Genomic DNA, 20,469 nt, shown 5'->3' with positions numbered 1-20,469 from the left:
TATTTCCTATATCAGTTATATGTAATAAATTTTAAGTTTGGTGCCAATGTACATAACATGGCATACTTCTTTTGAAAATTCAAGATGAAATACCACTTTAATTATGTCAGTATTTCAGGTGTTCCCTTTTTTTGTCTTGAGTGGTCTAGAAATTAATTTCAAATTTTGATTTCAATTGAATTTGTAAACAGTTTTTAACCATTCTTTTTTTAAAAAAATTTTTTTTAATGTTTTATTTATATCTAGGAGAGAGAGAGAGAGACAGCGTGAGCAGGGAAGGGTCAGAGAGAGAGGGAGTCGCAGACTGAAACAGGCTCCAGGCTCCGAGCTGGCAGTCAGCACAGAGCCCGACGCGGAGCTCGAACCCACGACCGCGAGATCATGACCTAAGCGAAAGTCGGACACTCAACCGACTAAGCCACCCAGGCGCCCCTTAACCATTCTATTTAACACTGCACCCTAATCTATACTGCAATTTAAACACATTCTCCTTCTCTGTCATCACTGGAAACAGAAAATCTATACACCTGTTCTCACTGAAGATGGATGATGACAGTCACAAAACCTCCCTCAGACTCTCTTTCTCTTTAGCTAAATATGCCTCATATATTTAGCCTTTTTTTTTATTGGATCAATTTATTTGAAATCCAATTTTGTCTGTTGCCTTCCTTCACTGTACTATTTCTAAATTCTCCACAAAAAAAAACAATCAGACAGCCTGACCAACTGGAAATAACCAGACAGGCCTGGACCAGAGTTTTGGCTTTGCCACTATGTCTGTGTGCACTCAGAAAAATGACTTAACGTTTCTCAGTCTAAATTTTCTCCTATATAAGAACAAAAGCGTACACTCTAAGGGGCTGTGACGGCAAGTAAGGACAAGTATGCATGATCAATCAAAAAGATCCAGTACAGAGTAGACAGCAAAACTTAACCATACTCCCACTTTAGAATTATATACCAGGGATCCAATTAGAATGGGGATACTCCACTGTGTAAAATCCAGAACAAATCTTCACATAGAAAATGTCACTTTGGCCATCCTTTATCCCAGTCTACTGGGATAAAAATGTGTGTGTGTGCGCGTATGTGTGTGTGAAATAACCTCAGCCTTTCTCCTAGCACTGGTTACAGACCCCTACTGCAGCACTCGTGACATGATCTCCTAAAGATAAAAAAAATGGGCAATAATTTTATTTCTCTAACCTTAATCACCCAGTTGTAGGAGGATCATTTGGAATACAAAACTGACAACTACAATTCTGTAAAAAGACCCTAGGGTCCATGACCCTTTCCTTTTCACTGAAGGGTAACAGGGAAATAATCTTAAATCATGTCAAAGTTCAGTGTGAGGAGAAGTACAACAGCGGAGGACTTTGGCTGAGAGCCTACTCAAATGGATATATAGATCGCAGGAGGTGAGGTCACAGGTGTTTGTCCACATTAGGCTTAAAATTACATAAAACGAAGTTATCATCTCAAATTTAAATCCTGGATTATCATTAGCAAAACAAATACATTTTACAGCATTATGAAGCAAATTTTCTTTTTATCTGTGAAATGGAAGGTTGGAGATCTTTAGATGTGGTGGGGTGTTTTTTGGGAAAGTCAATTTATTGCTATCAGTATATTAATGGCTACAGAAAGACTTCAGAAAAAAAAAACTAAAGAAAGAAAATAAAGGGCAAAGGAAGACTGGCATGTAACACGGCCAAGTAAACATTCTCTGAATTCAGCCATATATCTCACATAAAGTATATATACATATTATACTTTATATAACATACATATATGTTTCACATTTATTTCTTTAGCTTTACTGTGGAGTTTTGGAAAGCCTTACATCATCATTGTCACTGTCCAGACTTCCTTTCTTCTTTTTCTTTTTCTTCTCATCTTCCTTCTTCTTCTTGTCCTTTTCTGGAATGACATCATCGAGGAAGCTGAGGTCATGTTGGGAGAAGAGGTAGTCCATGCCTTTTCTGACAGCTACAAGTGCCAAGATCTGCAAGGACAAATATAGAAAGTATGAAAGAAACAATGTCACATAAAGTCATAGTGAGTATTGATACTACTCTATTAAAGGCATTTGAAACTTAGCTTGTAGAAGGCTAGAATATGATAGAACTCATCTTGCTTATATAGATTTATATTAAGTGGACCGCAAACATTTTCTTTATGGGGAAAGTTGGCTCATAAAAGTATTAAGTTGGGGTTCCTGGGTGGCTCAGTTGGTTAAACATCTGATTTCGGCTCAGGTCATGATCTTGTGGCTTATGGGTTCGAGCCCTTGCGTTGGGCTCTGTGCCGACAGCTCAGAGCCTAGAGCCTGTTTTGGATTCTGTGTCTCCCTCTCTCTCTCTGCCCTTCTCCCACTTGTACTCCCTCTCTCTCAAAAATAAACATTAAAAAATTGTAAAAAAAAATTATTAAGTAAAACTCACTTTGTTCACTGAAATTTATGATCACATTCACTAAGAACTTCAACATGAAAGGATTATTTTTTAAGCCGTTTTCTTCTATGTCAGATTTTTAATAAAATGGCTGAGAGTTTAAAGGGAAAAAACAGCCTGCATATGATTTCTAATTATTCAAAATTAAAACATTATGCAGGTTTTTGAAAATCAAGAAAATTTGTACAACATACAGTACACTAAAACATCTTCAAAGTACTAATAATGAGACAGTATTTGAGTACGCACAGACCATTTAATCTACTGGGAGACTTCAATCACTACCATGACCTGAAAACTTACTGTGTGACAGATGTTGTGCTGAACTCTTAGGCAGAATTTTCTCATTTCTTCCCACCACAAACTCAAAAAGTAGATATTGTGATCTCTATCTTGCAAGTGAGGAAACTAAGGCTTAGAGACATTAAATGTATCATCCAAGATCATAAAGCCAGGTAAGGAAAAAAATACAAAGGGCCCCCAGCCGTCTACCTCTAAAATCAGTATTCTTAAAATACATATCTTTGATTCTATGAGTTACCCTTGAAGAGTAACTTCTAAAAGTACATTAAAAAATAAAAAAAATAAAAGTACATTAAAGATGTCTTTGCTCAAGAATAAAATTAGTATGCACTAGGATATAAGAGTCGTGACCATCTCCAGTTAAACACTTGGGTTCATCCACATCATGCTCTCTGTATGTCCATTTTTTCATCTGAGAGAAATTAACAACATCTGCCCTACTGATATTATGATATTGTTTTGTGATCAAACAAAAGCTCTGGGAAGATAAAGAATACTTTATACAGATGACACATTCATTATTATTATTTATAGCGCAAGTAATAGGTGATTTACTGGATACATTTTAAATTTATCCAGGCCTAACTCTGTTTTTCCTGCCTATAGCAAAACTAATACGTAGATTGTACCAATAGGCAAATGGGAGTCATTTCTCACACTCGTGTTTTCCAGTAAGCTAACAGAGTTTAAGGATAAAAAAAAAAGGGATATAAGGAACCATCAAGAATATTACTAGTATTTTTATATCATTTTTTCTGCTTCCTTCCTTTTTTTTCCCTTGGAGAAAAAAAAAATTACAAACAACAAATACACAGAAGATAAATTAGGGGCACCCGGGTGGCTCAGTTGGTTAAGTGTCCAACTCTTGATTCTGGCTCAGGTCATTATCTCACGGTTCATGGAATCGAGCCATAGGGCTGTGCACTGACAGTGCAGAGCCTGCTTGGGATTCTCTCTTTCCCTCTCTCTCTGCCCCTCCCATGCACATTCTCTCTCTCTCTCTCATTCAAAATAAATAAATATCCATTTAAAAAAGGATAAAATAATAATCCTGGGTAAGAGTACAAGGATTTTTATAAAAAATAAAATATGGTCTGTGTATGAAAATTCCATGGGGGAGACAAAGCAGACTGAGAGGCTGGCTTGGTGACTTGTTTCAAGTGTACACATGTACATTTTCTTGCAAGAAATGGAAAGTTATGGTAAAGCATAAAATTTAGTGTCAAAGCCAAAAATAGACCTAGCATTTCCTTTGTTACTTCTTTCACTTGTAATTCTAAGTGCAATGTTAGTCATCTTACCTTGTGTCTCATCATATCACGGCAAGTATCGAGAGCCCAGACTTATCCTTAAACTTAGCATGACACAAACCAGCCAGCACTTCAAAAACTGCACTTCTCACTCCATTTCTTCTAAGTCATTGGATGATCTGTCAGAAGCTGCCAAACTTGTTTCCTTATTATTTGGACTGAAATGTGTCATGCTTTGTTATTTAGACTGATTCTATTATACAATATTTTTGAAATAACTGATGTGTACTGATGCCTACCTAATGCCAGCCATTATGCTATCTACTTGATATTTATTAGTGATGCTCAGAGTAACAATACTAATGCCATGCCCATTTTACAAGCAGGTTAATGGCAGCTCATGAAGGCTCCTTGATCAGCAGAAACTAGTGCTGGTATCTGGACTCAGCTGAGTTTGACACTACAGTCCAGTATAGATGACCACAGACATAGGAACCTTAAATGACAATGGATCAAATCAACGTTATTTGGTCAAAGCTGGAAAAAAGTAGAACCATACAGAAAAGACATTTATATCTTCTATGTTACAGTAACAAGTGATATTGATATGATTTGATGGGTAGGTTCAATGAAAGGAATCCCTACCATGACTGGAAAAATGATAGCAGCCACCGTGGACTTGAGGATCCAGAGCAGGGCTAGACATAACACCTGTAAAAAAGTGAACAGGTGGACTCTGCGTAGGGGGACGTGGCGCAGGTAGATAAAGTCTGGCTGATGCTTCAGGGGCATCAGAAGCAGCTTCAGGCGATCCATGAACTGGGAAGGAAAGACGACAGTACAACTGTATTACTTCCAGAGCTGATACACAAGCTCTTTTCCACAATGCCTAACTAATGATTAGTGATTTATATACTATAATTTAGGCAAGCAGTGTCCTTTTCAGAGGACATTGGTCAGGGAGTGCACAAATTTAGTCCAGCACAGTGAGACATAATAAGAGTCTTCCAATTGTTATTACTTTGCAGGAATGTTATGCAGATCTATGAGATAGAGTGGCCACCAAAGAATAAAGTCACAACGCCAAATATAAATTCTAGATGCTCATCTCTTCCTTTCTATTTTTACTATCTGAGTCTCGGAAGAGAGAATCTTGTGACTAATTTCGTCATGATGTGCTGAAGGAAGACATCTAACTCATGTATCTTACTCTGCCTTGGTCACCTTACCTGAAAGAAGAGAGGATGCTACTATGCATCATATGCATTTCAGGGATGTTTCAAGGATAGAAAGGAAGGATCCAACTTGAAAATGGGAATGCATTGGTATTTTCATCAATTGCACATTATTTATCTATGGCATAACTTAACTAATACCATGCAGCAATTCATTACCATTTCTTTTCAAAATAAAGTCATATGACTTTTATAGTGAATTTCAGAGTGTCAACAACCAGATATTTGAATCTAGGGGAGGCTATCACAGTGGCTACACGGACCACTGAGTACCTCTGTGCCAGGTGCTGTGCCCCAAAGATTAACTGCTGAATTCACATTGGCAGTGATGAGAAGGATGATATTTCGGTACCTACCATAGGATCTTTCAAATAAAAGATATTCAATAAATAGCTGCTGAATGGACTTATGATGGAATAAGACTCTGAAGTAAAATTTCTGCTTTTTTTTTCTAGAGGAAAGGGAGAAGTGTACAAGTAAAGGAGACTGTTACGGACAAGCTTCTCAGAAGCAATTTCCTATGAAACAAACTTTCTTTCTCTGTCCAGCCTACTTTTCATGGGAGGGGGCCTTGCTGTTTATGAAGATTGTATTACAAAATTTCTTGCTAAATCAATCTTGCCAAAAGGTCTAAAAGAGGGAGAATCCAGAGAAAAGTAAGGAGAAAAGGCAACAGGGGCAGAAGCAATGCTGAATTTAAGAAATCCACTAGCTGTCCCTTTAGCAAAGGATTTCCCCCCATCACTATGAAATTCTTGATTTTTTTGCCTTCTGTTTAATTTAATAAACATGTAAGGAGCTCCAATCATCAGTTAAAGACGTAAAGTCAAACTTCTGATCTCAAGTGACATATTTAAGGCAAAAACAAAAGCAAAAACAAAGAAAGAAAGAAAAGTAAAGTAAAGAAAAAAGAACCATTAGTTTGGCAGCCACTGTTAGTTTTATATTTTTCCATTGAGGGAAAAAAAAGAATATTGACAATGCCAGATAAAATAAAGTATTTTTTTGTATATTTGTACTTGCCCAAAGTTTCATAGGCACAAGTACATTCCCCCATTCACATTCATCTAGTGCAGTCTATGAAGAACCACCTTGTACTTTGTGACAAATATCCAAATGGGATCTAAAGAAGGGAAAACAGAATAGCCTTGTCTTCTTTTGGGGGTCTGGCCACCTGCCCAGCTCTATCTGACTCTAAAACCAAATTAATCTAAATTCAATAAATGAAAGCAAGGACTACTATGAAGGGGTTTAAATGAATTCTTAGGATGTTCACAGAACATGCAGTCTTTTCCCATTAAAACATTAGTAAGTGCTAAATAAGGCTACAATTAACAAGGTGCCAGAAAACAGCAGAAGTACTTCCAGTTTCCTGGTGCCAATTAAATTAAACCTCAATTGAAAGACAAAGTCCCTTACAAAGTTCTCCCTAATGATTTTTTTTTTTTAAGGGGTCAGTTTTACCCAAATTGTGGATAGCTGAAGTTTTGGACAAAAGTAGCACTAAACCACATTGACTTTATTCTTTTATTGGTTCAAAACTTTTGATCATTGATCACAGCCATGTGAAAAGTAAATCAAATAACAGCCTGTTCTTAGTACAGTTTAAAGGCAAAGAGATAAACAGGATCTTAAGGAACACACTGGAAGGGTTAGATTTCCTTCTTGAGATGAAGGTGGGAGAAGGACAGAAGGGAGGGAGGGAGGTGATCTGAGGTCATCTCTCATTTTCCTAGTGAAATGACCTTCCACAGCTTATGGCAAGAATGGGTATGTATGATAACATTTGTTAACACGAATTAAGTTTGTGAATTAAATCAGAAATAAAAAGCAGCTGTATGGCAGAGAAAGTAGCAAACAAATGCATTTTCTTTCCTTCTTTAACATGCAGTGTCCTATTATTTTTGGTGTACAATAGAATGATTCAACAATTCTATACATTACTCTGTGCTCATCACCATAGGTGTACTGGCAATCCCCTTTCTCTACCCACCCCCCTTTGGTAACCACCAGTTTGTTTTCTGTAAACATATGCATTTAAAAAAAACTTAGTTAATGAGTAGCACTTTTCCTCAAAAAGATCTGTTATTGGACTACTCTTACTACTAGAAAAAATACAATTATATTTAGATTGCTATGGAAAACTTACTTGCACACCATTAAGGGATGCTACCCCCATATACAGGAACACACCGTACAGTACAGGCATGGGAATAAACTAGAAAGAAAAAAAAATTGGAGAGAGGTTAAAGACAACAATAAGAAGAACAGTAATGAAAGAGGATAATTTAAGTAAAAGCCAAATCTGAAACTAAAAGATAGAAGGACATATTAATATAGTGGCTTCAGATTAGCGTGCTTTACTTATCATTGATAAACTTCTAAACTCTGTGTTAGAAAGAAATGGAGACTTTCAACTTTCATTTGATCCTGTTTGTATTTTTTTAAACAATGACCATGCATGACCTCAAAAAATAATTTTTTTAATGGGAAAAAAAGTTTGTTTCCCTTTCCCCTTAAAAGGAAAGATTATGTAAACCAGATGTTTGCAATGGACTGTGAGGTAGAAAGAGAGGCTGATGGGTGCTGAGCTCCTGAGACCAAGTTCCTTTCCAACAGTCTGTTGATTTTTTCCTTAATAATTTTTGCCAAATGATCTATTGGCTTGGTGCGTAAATGACTCTCTCAATTAAGGAAACATCAAGCGGCTGTCCCCTTTCTTTCTCGCAGGAATATTAAGGGGACTAACTAATGAGAACACTGCTTAAAAGGAGCATTGAGCATACGGAAGCAATTCATTACACACATGTAGTAATACACATCCTTAAAAAGTGAATTAATACATCTTAATGCATTAATTAGCAAGAGTCTTTTGTAATAATATGAAGTGTTTTAACAATGGGAAGTTCCAAAGCCATCTTTCCTAAATTTTATCTATTCCTAGACCTTTGAATGTCCTCAGTACTGTGGAAACAAGGATGATTCTGTTTCTGGGAAGTCCTCTATTTAAACAACAAAAGGTTCTCAAGCTTGGATTTTGAAAAGAAGCTCAAGTAATTTCAGTTTTCAAAAACCACAATCAATTAAGTCCAATCTTACCAATTCTACATAAAGGAGGCTATTGTAGCCAGAAAACAGTATGACTTCAGAGTAATTTTTAAAGAACTATTACATGTATTAAATGAAGCACAATTTCTATCAGTGTCTCCTTGTAATTACCTAAAACAGTTCTGTATCTGGGGCACCTGGGTGGCTTAGTCAGTTAAGTGGCTCTTGATTTTGGCTCAGGTCATGATCTCAGGGTCCTGAGACAGAGCCCTGTCACGGGCTCCACGGGAGCATGGAGCCTGCTTAAGATTCTCTGTCCCTCCCCCAGGCATGTGCACTCTCTCTCTTTCTCAAAATAAGTAAACATTAAACAAACAAACAAACTGAAACAGTTCTGTATCTGAGACCCTTTGACCCCCACTGGGAAATTAGTATAGTCAAAATATGTCATGACTATCTCCAATTGCTATTAGCTAGCTATAGGAATTATTAAATTTATATGTAATACCTATCTTTATCTACACAGAATATCACATGACTCTTCTAGAAAAAAATGAATAATTGTAACATAGCTAATCTGATCTTGAGCTCAGAAAAAAATGACAGTGAATGCTGAAGGGGTGGGAGGGGCGGCCCAAGTGGTGGGGAAGCCATGTGCGCTGTAATACCCAATAGTCACCACAAAGAGGTGAGCATGTCACATTCAAGCCCTTGAGGTCTGACTTGTGTCTTATTTCCTTTAGAATGTGCACATTTCCACTCCTCTGTACAAACTGACCAAAAAATAACTAACAAAGAAACCATTTCATAGCTTTAACTCATTTTTAAACATTTAAAATGTCTTTTGCAGGCAAAGGCACTCCCATTTTCCTTTAATCTATGATGATTCCTTTCCTGTTCTCTCATTTCTAATTCCTTGGGAAGGAAGAAAGGTGGAAGGGGGAAAAGAGGAGTATAGTTCTTTTACAGTTGGGCAGCTAGTTAGAAATCCTTTAGTAGTTACTTTTTAATCTGGATGAAGTGTTTTTTCTGGCTTGAAAGAAAGTAATCACAAAGGTGATGTTGAGCCTTATCTCCACCCCTCCCCTAGTTTAGCCAAATATTTTCTCTATTCCAGTTCTAGCACCAGAGTGGAGGAAAGTTGGGCCATCATGTTGGGGTCCATTCTCTCTGAATTATGACACATATCACTAAATCTGCCATAAAATAAGATCAGAAGGTACAATTAACTCAGAATGGGGTATGGGTCAGAAAGTAGCTTTACAAGTTCTTTTTTTTTCCCCCCAAGAACAGACTTTCCCTCTCTCTCTCTTTTTTTTCCCAGAAAGCAAAAGAGTGCACAAGATGGGGAGAGGGGCAGAGGGAGAGAGAGAATCTCAAGTAGGCTCCATGCTGATGTGGGCCTTGATCCCACAACTCTGGGATCGTGATCTGAGCTGAAATCAAGAGTTGGAAGCTCAACCAACTGAGCCACCCATGTGCCCCATGATGATTTTTTTTTTTTCTTTGGTGAAAAGGAAATAGCACATATAAGGAAGGCTATTAATTCAATTTGGGGGTCAACTTTAATGTGATACAGATGTTTTACAAAATTCACCATTTGCTTTAAGACAGTGCACTGAGTCTCAATAAAAATCTTTCAGTTTAGAAATCTTCATGAAACCTGACAGAATTACTGGGTTAGAGGATATTTTTTATTGGATTTGGTTCATGAGTCATATCAAAAGGTCAATCCTTAAAAATGCATCACAATAGAATCATTCATCACAACAGAAATTTCCCAAAGGAAGAATGTTTTAAGAAGATGTAATCCCATTTAAAGTTAAACTAGTATAATATACACAGCAGTAGCAGGTAGACATTTTTATAAAGCAAGACAGGAGAAATAAAAACTCAAAAAACACAAGGAATACTAGTTCACAGGCACTTCAAGAATTGCCAAGTGATAAAATTATGCAAACAGAATTATATAAACATACCCAGAAAACCAAAAGGCCTAATTATAAACAAATATTATAATGCCTTTAATAAATATTAAAAATGAAAAAGTTAAATGCTTGATCCTACAACCAGATAGAAAAATTAAATTGAAGTCAATGAAGATTCATCCATACTTAGACTATGTCCCCAAATTTTTACAATTCTAGTGAGTGTAGTTGCATTCTTTTTTACTTAGCCCTCTCTTTGATTTTCTGATAGTGTTAGAATATTCCCATAAGAAAAAAATGTGAAAGAGTAAATTTAGTAGGAAAGATAGATGGTAGTAGGTTGTCCACAGTGCAGGATTTGGTATAGGAGTAAAGCCTCCCAGCAGAATAATAGTCACTGTGTGTGTGTGTGTGTGTGTGTGTGTGTGTGTGTTTAAAACTCAGAATGAGGTACTGAGAACACGGAAGCACAGAAGTTAGAAAGACCTGGGTTCCATTCTGTCTGTATCCATTGTGGAACTCAGAGAAAACTATCCCCTTCTCTCCCCATCTATCTAATGGTTATGATAAAGATTACATAATACTTAGCTCAGGGCCTGGCTCATAATAGACACTCAAGAAATGATAAATGTGGTATTGATGTCATTATTTGCTTCAGGACCTTCACCAGCAAGTGGAGAAGCCAGCAAGTGCCCAGCATAGCCCCCTCTGGTCCCTCTGCAGTGTGGGTAGGCCAGCAGCACAGGCCAGAAGGATGGCTGCAAAGGTCAGACTTGAAGCCTTGGTTTTATGTAAGCTCGGCAACATTGTCCTTTCAACTACAGTGACTGTCTTCAGGAACACGTTATGAAAATAACATCCTAATGCCCTTTGGCCTTAACAATCTGGGACCATAAGGAAGCTACCGACTCACGATCCGGTCCCTAGTCATTGAAGAAACTGTGGAGAGGACTGATGATGAAGAGCTTGTGAAAATGTCACATTTCTCTCTACATAAGAGAATTGGAAATCAGATCAAAGAAGCTGGGGAAGATCATCTCCTGGGAAATGAAAGTAAATGAGTTCTTTTAGGGCAATACTGTTTTATTTTAAAAGACAATAAACCATGATGGTTGTGAGATCAGGCTTTGGAATCAGAACTGCCGAGTTCAAATCTTGGCTCTCCCATTTAAGAACCTTGTGACTTGGCAAGTTATTTATATTTCTTTATCTGTAAGATGGATGCAATTATACATACATTTTTCATAGGTTTTATTGGAGAACTAAATTAAAAAAAAAATCCGTACAGAGCTCTTGGTCCAATGCCAAGCTCAGGAAATGTGAGCTGCTATTACCACCATCCTCCTCCTCCTCCTCTCATCTCTCCTTGTTTCCCTGTTACTGAACACAGTGTGTGGCATATTGTAGGGGCGAGACAAATGCTGGCCGCATACAAATTAAACACTAGCCTGTACATTTTAGAACCCTAAACAAATCTCAAAGGCAAATTTTGGCTATGCCTCATGTTAAAGATGAACTAATTCAAGCAAAGGCAACAGAAGCAGCAGTGAACTTTACTTGATCTTTATTTCTTTAAGCTTGCCAAAAGAATGAGACAAGTAAGCTCTAGAACTGTCTTTCATCTTTTTTTGCTGCTTTGTGGTCTCCCATCGCCTCCCCACACAGAACACTAGCTTAACAGGCAGTGTCTCGGCTACGGAGACACAGATCTAAACTGTTTAACTGGCCTGGGAAGCCAGTTCTTCCTGCTTCCCCACCGTTCCATACTCAATCGGTGGTGGGATTTGAGGCACGTATGACTGCAGCTAGCTAAGGTCACAGGGTATCCTCATGAACTTAAAGCTAATACGCTATGATTCCTTACATTCTTCCATGTAAAAAGGCAGACAGCAGCAAAGAGATCAAAACAGAGGTCACAAACTCCATGTTCAAAGTAAGCCCGCATAAGGAGGCTCAGGGAACAACTACCCACCCTGCTTAATGCAGAGAGAAAATTACTCACATCATCTGAAGCCACTAAGCCTATGGGGATACAGGGAGCTGGGCTGGGAAGGTGTTGAGCCATGTCATTTTAAAAAGTAAAAGTCACATATTTCTCTTGATCCCGTTCATTTGATCTGCCTTTCAAAGGCAGACTCTTAAGTAAAACCATTCTCTAAGTTGTCACCTGTTCCTTTAAAACACACACTAGTCAAACGGTGGAGGAAAAAGGTTCCCTCTCCAAAGTAACCCCTGATACCTCTTTCTGAGTGAATTCTGAGGTTAATTGTTAATCCTGACTTTTACTTAGTCATAACTTAGGTTTTAGTTAAACTGTACCCTCAACGGTCTGCTTCTTCTTGTATTGACTTTTCACATGAGCTACCAAGAATTCTGTGGTAGATGCTTATAACCCACCACATCTCAATGGCAAGAAAGGCACTTGGTCTGAGATTAGCTGATGTGATTCCTGAAGTATAGTTCTATTTACTTAAGTTAAGGAATCACAATTGTCAATGCTGGACTGTTTTATTCTTGTCATTTTAAAATCGAGGTTACCCACAATATGTCTGGAACTGTATTAACAAAACAATTTCATTTCCCACATTTTGGGCAACACTTTGCCTAATAAAAATGTTTGCTAAACTACCTTTTTTTGCTGATTCCTACAATGACTCTTTGCATGGACCCAAAGTTGCCAGGTGGGAATAGCCATGATTATGAACACTAGCAGCTGAACAAGGGTGAGCTTAAGGAAGGTCAAAAGGAACAGCAAGCTCATGCTCACTGATCCCTGGTACCTCTTTCTCCTTTCTCTGCATTCTAATCTATTCCTGCAGATACTAAGGTGCTTTGCATATGGGGCAAAAAGAATCACTGTAAATTAAAGAACAAAAGGGCTTTCAGCTTTAATTCCTCTGCAGCCATATTTGGGTGGAGGGTTAGAAAATAGTTAGGAAGAGGCGTTGTTAAAAATGTGAGTCTTGCATCTCTCCCTAAAAATAGTAATTTATACAGTATCTGTTCTCTGTGTCCCTTTGGGATTGTACATGATTACTCAGCTGACAGATTCTCCAAGATTAAAGCCCATTTGCTGTAACGAGAAAAAAAAAAGAGCTTTTAAACACATCTGACTTTTTAGGTTAGGCTTTTATACTGTATTAATGAAAAATATAATATAAAAATAAAAGAAAAAAATGGGTGGGAACTGATAGGTACATTTGAACTGATGGAAAGATTTCTATTTATCCTCTACCAGTAACTAAGAGACCCAAGAGACCCCATAAAAAAAAAACTCATTTAAGCCCACCATTAGGGAACCCAGGGGCAAATTCATTCCTAGTAGATCCTCCCATAACATGAGATCACAACTGCCTGCAATGACCTCTCTAAAAATGAATGTGTCCAAATGAGGTTCCAATGTCTACGTGGTAAAAAGCTGTCATTACACTTTTCCACCAGTTGATGTGCTGTATCTAAGGGGCAACAATGGAACAAAAAGCCTTTTGGTAATGGATTCCTTGCTGCGAAACTCACAACTTCAAACCTACCCCACAACTTGCTTTGCACTGGCAAAAGTGTCAAGAGATTTCCCTCTGTCTCTGTAGAATGTAAGACCTGTACTCTTTTTTTAAAAGTTTATTTATTTTGAGAAAGAGAGAGAAACAGAGAGAGAGAGAGAGAGAGATAGCGTGCATAAATAAGCTGGAGATGGGGTAAAGAGAAAGGAAGAAAGAGAGAATCCCAAGCAGGCTCTGAATTGTTGGCACAGAGCCCAATGCAGGGCTTGAACTCACAAATCCTGAGATGATGAGCTGAGCCAATATCACAAGTTGGACACTTAACCAACTGGCCCACCCAGCACCCCGACCTGTACTCTTTTAGGGTCCTCTGTATGTAACCGGAAACAACTTCTTTGAGGCTAGTTTTGAATTTACTTTCCCATGTGTTATGTGAAATATATGTTCTTTCATGATTCTAGTCAGAAATCAGTTTAAATCAGTTAACCAACATTGTGGAAACCAAGCACAAGAGATGAATATTTACATCTTTTAACTGTTTACCAAGTATTCTGTATATAATGTATGCATTAATCTAAATACCCTGAGGACAAAGCTGGTCTTAGCTATAGGCTAAAAACTTACAGTTCCACTTTCCTCAAATTCATCTGAATGGCAACTGACTTATAAATGTGTCAACTTGAGGGGTGCCTGGGTGGTTCACTGGGTTAAGTGTCTGACTTTGGCTCAGGCCATGATCTCACGGTTGGTGGGTTTGAGCCCCACGTTGGGCTCTGTGCTGACTTCCAGCTCAGGGCCCAGAGCCTGCTTCAGATTCTGTGTCTCCCCCTCTCCTTGACCCTCCCCTGCTCACACTGTCTCTCTCTCTCTCAGAAATGAATAAAACATTAAAAAAAAATTTTTTAAATAATGTGTCAATTTGAGAGAAAAGGAGGGCTTTTGCCTTTTGCTTTCTATACTTCTGTATTGCTTGAATTTTTTATAAGGATGCACTGCTCCATAACTTGTGTAATTAAATAAGCATTTAAAAAATCTTAAAAATTAGAACTGCTTAAAAATAAACAAAAAAGGGGGCACTGTGATGGCTCAGTCAGTCAAGCGTCTGACTTACACTCAGATCATGACCTTGTGGCTTGTGAGTACAAGCCCCACATCAGGCTCTGTGATGATGGTGCGGAGCCTGCTTGGGATTCTCTCTCTCTCTCTCTCTCTCTCTCTGCCCCTCCTCTACTTGCATGTGCTCTCTCTCAAAATAAAATAAGTGAATAAATTAAAAAAATAAAAATCTACAGAGAAAAATCTGAAAGGATATATTAATAGTGGTTGTTTATAGCTTCTAGGTCTACAGGAGATTTACATGCTTTGTATTGTAGCACAAAGCATAAAGTACAAATTATCAATAATTGGTCAGTAATGTTAACAGAAAAAAATAATAAAATGCTTATATCACAGAAATAAAAAAATGGAAGCTTCACAACAGCTAAACCTTCTCTTTTAACCCTCTTTCTTTTAAATAGGTTTTTTTCATATAGTTCATATTCATCTACTTTGTTAGATATTCACTCCATCATTCAAACCTATATATTTATTCCTAACTTTCCAAATAATCTACCATATCATTTTTCTCCTTCAAAAGTTCATTTCTAAAGTTTTCTAGTCATAAATGAGTAATTTTCTCTATTCTCTTAGGCCTCCTGATTCAAATTAAACAGAAACACAGTTGGCAGTAATTAAAAATAAGAGAAAACTTACAAACTGATCATGTCCTCTGGGAGTCTAGTCTGTGTGCATATGGGGGGGCTTGAAGGCAGGATTTAGGGACAAGTAGATGGAAAGTGATGGGAAGAAAGGATACAAGGAGAGCAAGAAATGTAGTGAGGAGGTGGATGGGTGATTAAACTGTATGGAACTGCCATTTACATAGGTCAAAAAGCTTGGATATTGGTAACTTAAAACGGTTCAACCAAATAACTACAATCATAATCATAATCATAATCATAATGATAGAAGGAGTGAGAAGAACATCAAAATGAGTTTTTAGAGTCCTCATTCTACCTTCCCCCTGCTTCAGTGTGTTACAGATCTGATGAGAATCTTGCAGATAAGAAATTCTACTCTATACATACCCAACTATCTGGAAGAGGCAAGTATTTCACATATTTACCTTCAAGATGGGAGCCATAAAGACTGACAGACCAGTCAGAATAAACACGAGGGTTCCAGTGACTCTTTGTTCTCTGAAACCAAATCAAAAGATTACCAATTTACTTCTTATTTTCATAAACATGCTCTTGTCTTCTCACCTTCAAAAGAGACTGCACATTGAACAAACCAACGTCTGACTAAAACAGCAAAGGTGTTGATATCTCATATAAATGAATACCTCCAGTACAGCACAGAAGCTCAACAGAACTACAAAATTTTCTTCTAACTATTGTACAATGTGATTTGAATTCATCAAGAGAAAAGTGATTCTACTAAATCCTTTGCTTCTTTTAGAATAAAAAAAAAAGTCTCTTGCTCCTGGTCCATCAATTACTGGCCTCTTCGAAGCCCTTATTTTTTAAACAACTTGTACTGTTGTGTAATTACACCTTCTTTCATGGGAGACAGATATCACATTGTCCTACATTCTAATTAACAAACAGCTCAGGGAAATTTCATAAGTGCCATAAATCCCATCAGTCAAATTTCCAAATCTACAGCACAAGAGTACTTTTTAACAAATAGGATTCCCACCCAACATCCCCTCCCTTGGCCCCCAAGAAGAATCACTCACTGCTGTGGCATGGCAAACAATGACTCTGTCCTGTGAGCTATTCACCCAAGTATTAGGAGCAGGGTTTGCTGCAAGAAGTATTCAACACAGTATAAAGGTCTTAGGCGAGCCCTTCGTGGCTACCCAGATTTAACAGCTAGAGGTCAAGGTTTCTCAGTGCTTATGCGGACAGAAAACGACTGGAAAATCAGAATTCCTTTCCCTTCACAGAATCTTAAAAATCATAAGCCGGCCCATGAGTTTTGAGGAGTCAAGAGAGCTGAGAAGTTAGTTTGGCCTTTATATAGAATTGGGATAGAGTAAGTACCACAGCACCGAAATGAGCCGCATGTTCAAGAAAATGGATGACCTGTTTGCACTTTTATGTTGCATCGTTTAGCCTTTCATTAATCAAAAGAGATTTATGTAACACAAGAAGTGAATTTGAAAAATTATTGAAGACTTTCTTCTAATGAAAATTTAGTCTTTTCTGGAACAGCAAGTACAGGAATAAATTAATCATCACCAGCCTTTTCTCCTCCAATTTTGCTCATTCCCTTTGAACGACACATAGATGTGGCACCATGTGTTTTGCAGAGCCATTTTCCTCTGACTTAACATACCTCACTCCTAGAAACTTTGGTTGTTCTCCAGGTGCAGAAGTCTCGGTCTCCATCTTCAAACTGTCGATGTGAGCAATGGAAATGACAGTAGCAGCCACATACCATGGAAGAGCCATGAAAGAGCACACCACCATGAGGATGGCCACCCAGAAGAGATCCAGGTGATATCCAGCTCCCTTCTGTAGAAAGAGGTAACAAAACCACATGGAGAAGATGCTCATGTTTCTATCTTGTCCTATTTCCAGATGGGAATTAAGATTACCAAATAACCCCAACACTCACTGCTTGCTAAAAATATCTACCTCACAGTCAGCTCCTCAAAGAAGGGGGCTTTATCTTCCTCATATTACCTTCCCCCCACCAATTAAACACAAAGCTGCCACGTGACACCTCCTCTAGCCCGACCGTGGTCACAGCTTACTTATTGCTAATTATCCTCTCTGTATCCAATTTTGTAATCAGAAAAATGGAGCTATAGATCTACCTTGAAGAGTTACTAGAACCATTCAGTGAAGTAACAGTAGGATCTTAAAAGATAGTGGTTCTTGCATAGTAGGAGCTCAAAAAACAGTGATGGGAGTGGTGGTGGCGGCGGCGGCGGTGGTTGTTAACAAAGTACAACAGGCATCTTAAAGGCAGGCACTAATCCTTCTGTGCTTGACTGTTTAGCAATATGCTCTTCACTTGGACGGTATTCAGAATATGCAGACCAAAGATCTAAAAGCAACCTTGAGAAGGTATGTCTAAGACTATTTCTCACTTTTCATGGTATATGGAAATAATTGTTTAATAACCTAGTAACCATTATCATTAAGGTAACTAGTACCTCCTTCATCAGAAGAGGCTGACTTCAAACACTGCCCAATGGTCACGATAACATTTACTGACTGGAAAAGCAGACGATATAACAAAAGGTCTAGTTCTTTTCTTCACTAAATAAATATTGTTAAATGTGTCCACAGTGTTATTCTGCGGTTATATTTCTCTGCTCTATTTATGAAGAAATCAAATGCTTAATACCCCTATGGAGCCTGAGAAAATAAAGCAGTCCATTTTCACAGCATGTAAGCAGCAGCACCAAGGGCCAGAGTACCACCAATCTGAGGGAATAGAGACGCTGACTTTACAAAATGAGAATGTGATTTACACCAGGAACCTGGTGACTGTTATCATTTGGATCCTGTTACACTTAGAACACTGCTCTCCTCTCACTGAAATGCCAAGATTTCACCCCTGGCTCGCAAACATGGGTCTAATCATGATCTCAAAGAACTCACCACAAGCAAGGGTAGCATTGACACAAGAAAGAAGAACATATATTGACTTAGCCCAGGTTAGACTATGAACAAAGTATCCTTGGGAGACAAAGGATAAAGCCAATTCATTTCAGTACAAATGGTCTGAAAGCACAGGGTTTGAATTGGGAGTGAAATAAGGTAGGGGAAAGGAGAGCAAAGGGTGGGGATGAGCTAAAATAAACCTGTTCAACAGTAACTAATGAAGTGAGGATCATAATACATCTGGGTCTTGGTCATTTCATTCCGAAGAAATACTGACTACCAACTTATTTACAGGCACAGTACTGGGATTCTGGCTATACTTAAGGTGGAATATATAGGATTTGTTCACTCCTGCCTATGGATGTATCTTATGACCGAACTATAGATCATTCATGATCTAGCCTCTGTCCACATCTGCAGCCTCATCTTTCACTTCACCCCTGCTGGCTTCTATACGATGGCCTCTTTCAACCATATGCAATTCCTTCAGTATGTCTTACATACTAATGCCTTTGTGTCTTTGTCCATATAGCACCCTTTCCCTGGAATAACCTCTACTCTTCCTTCTTCTTACCTTGAATCACTCCTACTCATCCTTAAGACTTAAATCAGCCTTCAGCTTTTCTGGTAGTTTTCCTGCCTCAGCCCAGGTGAGATATGTAAGTCCAGTAAGGATAGATTTCCTCCTCTATGTTCCCTGTCATTTTATGCTTTTCTTTCCCAAAGTGCTCCTCACCAGTACTGTTTCGAAATTACATGTGTATTTATCTGTCTTTGGCATTAGACTCCAAGAAACAGGAAGACCTGGACTATGTCTATTTTTCACTCTATCCTGAATACTTGAGTGCATGATTCATAGTCAATTCTCAATTAATATTTACCAAAAAAATGAATGACAAATAGCATGTATACATTCTTCTGAATGGCAACTATAGACTCTTAATTAGCCATATAAAAAATTAAACCTTTATTTGTTAATTGGCAGAAAGGTGAATCACCTGGGGAGAGAGAGAAAGGGAGGTGGACAAGAGCTGGAAATATCACATAGTTTCAAGCCCTATTTAGACTAAGTCACTCAATACCATATTGAAGGTACCAAACTGGTAATTAACAGCGAGGATCCCCAAATCAAGGAAACTGTAACAACCTGAGGTTAGATCAATGGGTCAAAGAACAGTTGTTGCAGACAAAGTCATGTGGGCTACCGTGAGCTAACTCCATGCTTTCTTGCTCTATCTGAACAAAAACAAAAGTTTGAATTAGATGTCCTGGAGACTAAGGCACCACATAATACCAAAGAGGGCAAAATTAGGATTGTAGAAAGTAGAATACAAAGGAAGCTATGCAAAACCACCAAAATAAATAAAAGTTCTGGGAGAAAGTAATTATAGATAATAATTACTGTGTGCCTTGACATCACTCTCCTCCAACAGTCTTCCTTTCCCTCAACCATACTGAGAGCTCTTGATGCTCTCAAGAGGAAGGGGAAATAATCAGTGACCTGAAGGCCCTGCCAGGTCTGTCTCTGAGCGGTTCCCTCTCCATCCTCAACTCTCCCTCTCTCATGCAGCCTCACTGGGTTATATCAGGCCTTCATTCCTGTCACGCTACTTTCTCTCGTAAGGCCTGTGCACACACAGTGATTCCTGTGCCTGAATAGAATACTCTTTCCACCCAGCCTCATCTAGCTAATTCCTACTAATGCTTGAAGCTCAGTGTAAGAGCCACTACAGTTCCTGAAGAGAGCCACACCCTCTCTTATAGACTCTTAAAGCATCATCACCTCTCCTTCACAGAACTAGCCACATTTGCACTGTCACATTTTGCATCATTATTTGAATAATACCTAGCATCCTGAGGGACCAGAAGCTCTGCGAGGACAGGGACCATGTGTTTTTGTTCACTACCATTGAAACCCCAGAACCTGGCGTAGTACCCATCATAGAGTAAGCAGTCTAGGTAAATGTTTGTTGGATAAAAAGAGTATCCAATGGAAACAAGACAGCCTCTTTAACAGATGGTGCTGGGAGAACTGGACAGCAACATGCAGAAGAATGAAACTAGATCATTTTCTCACACCATATACCAAAA

At 38.3% G+C, this 20,469-nt stretch overlaps 1 protein-coding gene and 2 long non-coding RNA genes across 6 annotated transcripts in view; 2 read left to right on the top strand and 1 right to left on the bottom strand.

Moving 5' to 3' along the window:
* LOC120244951 overlaps nucleotides 1-12,845 on the top strand; it is a 66,651-nt gene extending 53,806 nt beyond the window's left edge. The window contains exon 2 of the long non-coding RNA XR_005531671.1: nucleotides 10,876-12,845. This is a non-coding gene — a long non-coding RNA (uncharacterized LOC120244951). The remainder of the gene's footprint in view (nucleotides 1-10,875) is intronic.
* Nucleotides 1-20,469, bottom strand: part of SLC4A4 (solute carrier family 4 member 4) — a 299,108-nt gene that overhangs the window by 6,731 nt on the left and 271,908 nt on the right. For all 3 annotated transcript variants that reach the window (XM_039251771.1, XM_039251773.1, XM_039251772.1), the window contains 5 exons: nucleotides 17,099-17,277; nucleotides 15,882-15,954; nucleotides 7,391-7,459; nucleotides 4,652-4,825; nucleotides 1,844-2,005 (listed from right to left, as the gene is read on the bottom strand). In XM_039251771.1, the coding sequence (XP_039107702.1) occupies nucleotides 1,844-2,005; nucleotides 4,652-4,825; nucleotides 7,391-7,459; nucleotides 15,882-15,954; nucleotides 17,099-17,277 (657 nt within the window). The remainder of the gene's footprint in view (nucleotides 1-1,843; nucleotides 2,006-4,651; nucleotides 4,826-7,390; nucleotides 7,460-15,881; nucleotides 15,955-17,098; nucleotides 17,278-20,469) is intronic.
* Nucleotides 17,204-20,469, top strand: part of LOC120244949 — a 30,430-nt gene continuing 27,164 nt past the window's right edge. For both annotated transcript variants that reach the window (XR_005531668.1, XR_005531669.1), the window contains exons 1-2: nucleotides 17,204-17,289; nucleotides 17,768-17,835. This is a non-coding gene — a long non-coding RNA (uncharacterized LOC120244949). The remainder of the gene's footprint in view (nucleotides 17,290-17,767; nucleotides 17,836-20,469) is intronic.

Source organism: Hyaena hyaena, unplaced genomic scaffold (genome assembly GCF_003009895.1).
Source record: "Hyaena hyaena isolate Hyena2069 unplaced genomic scaffold, ASM300989v1 scaffold_395, whole genome shotgun sequence".
NCBI lineage: Eukaryota > Metazoa > Chordata > Mammalia > Carnivora > Hyaenidae > Hyaena > Hyaena hyaena.
The sequence above is the reverse complement of the archived record's forward strand: the minus strand, read 5'-3'. Positions and strand labels throughout refer to the sequence as shown.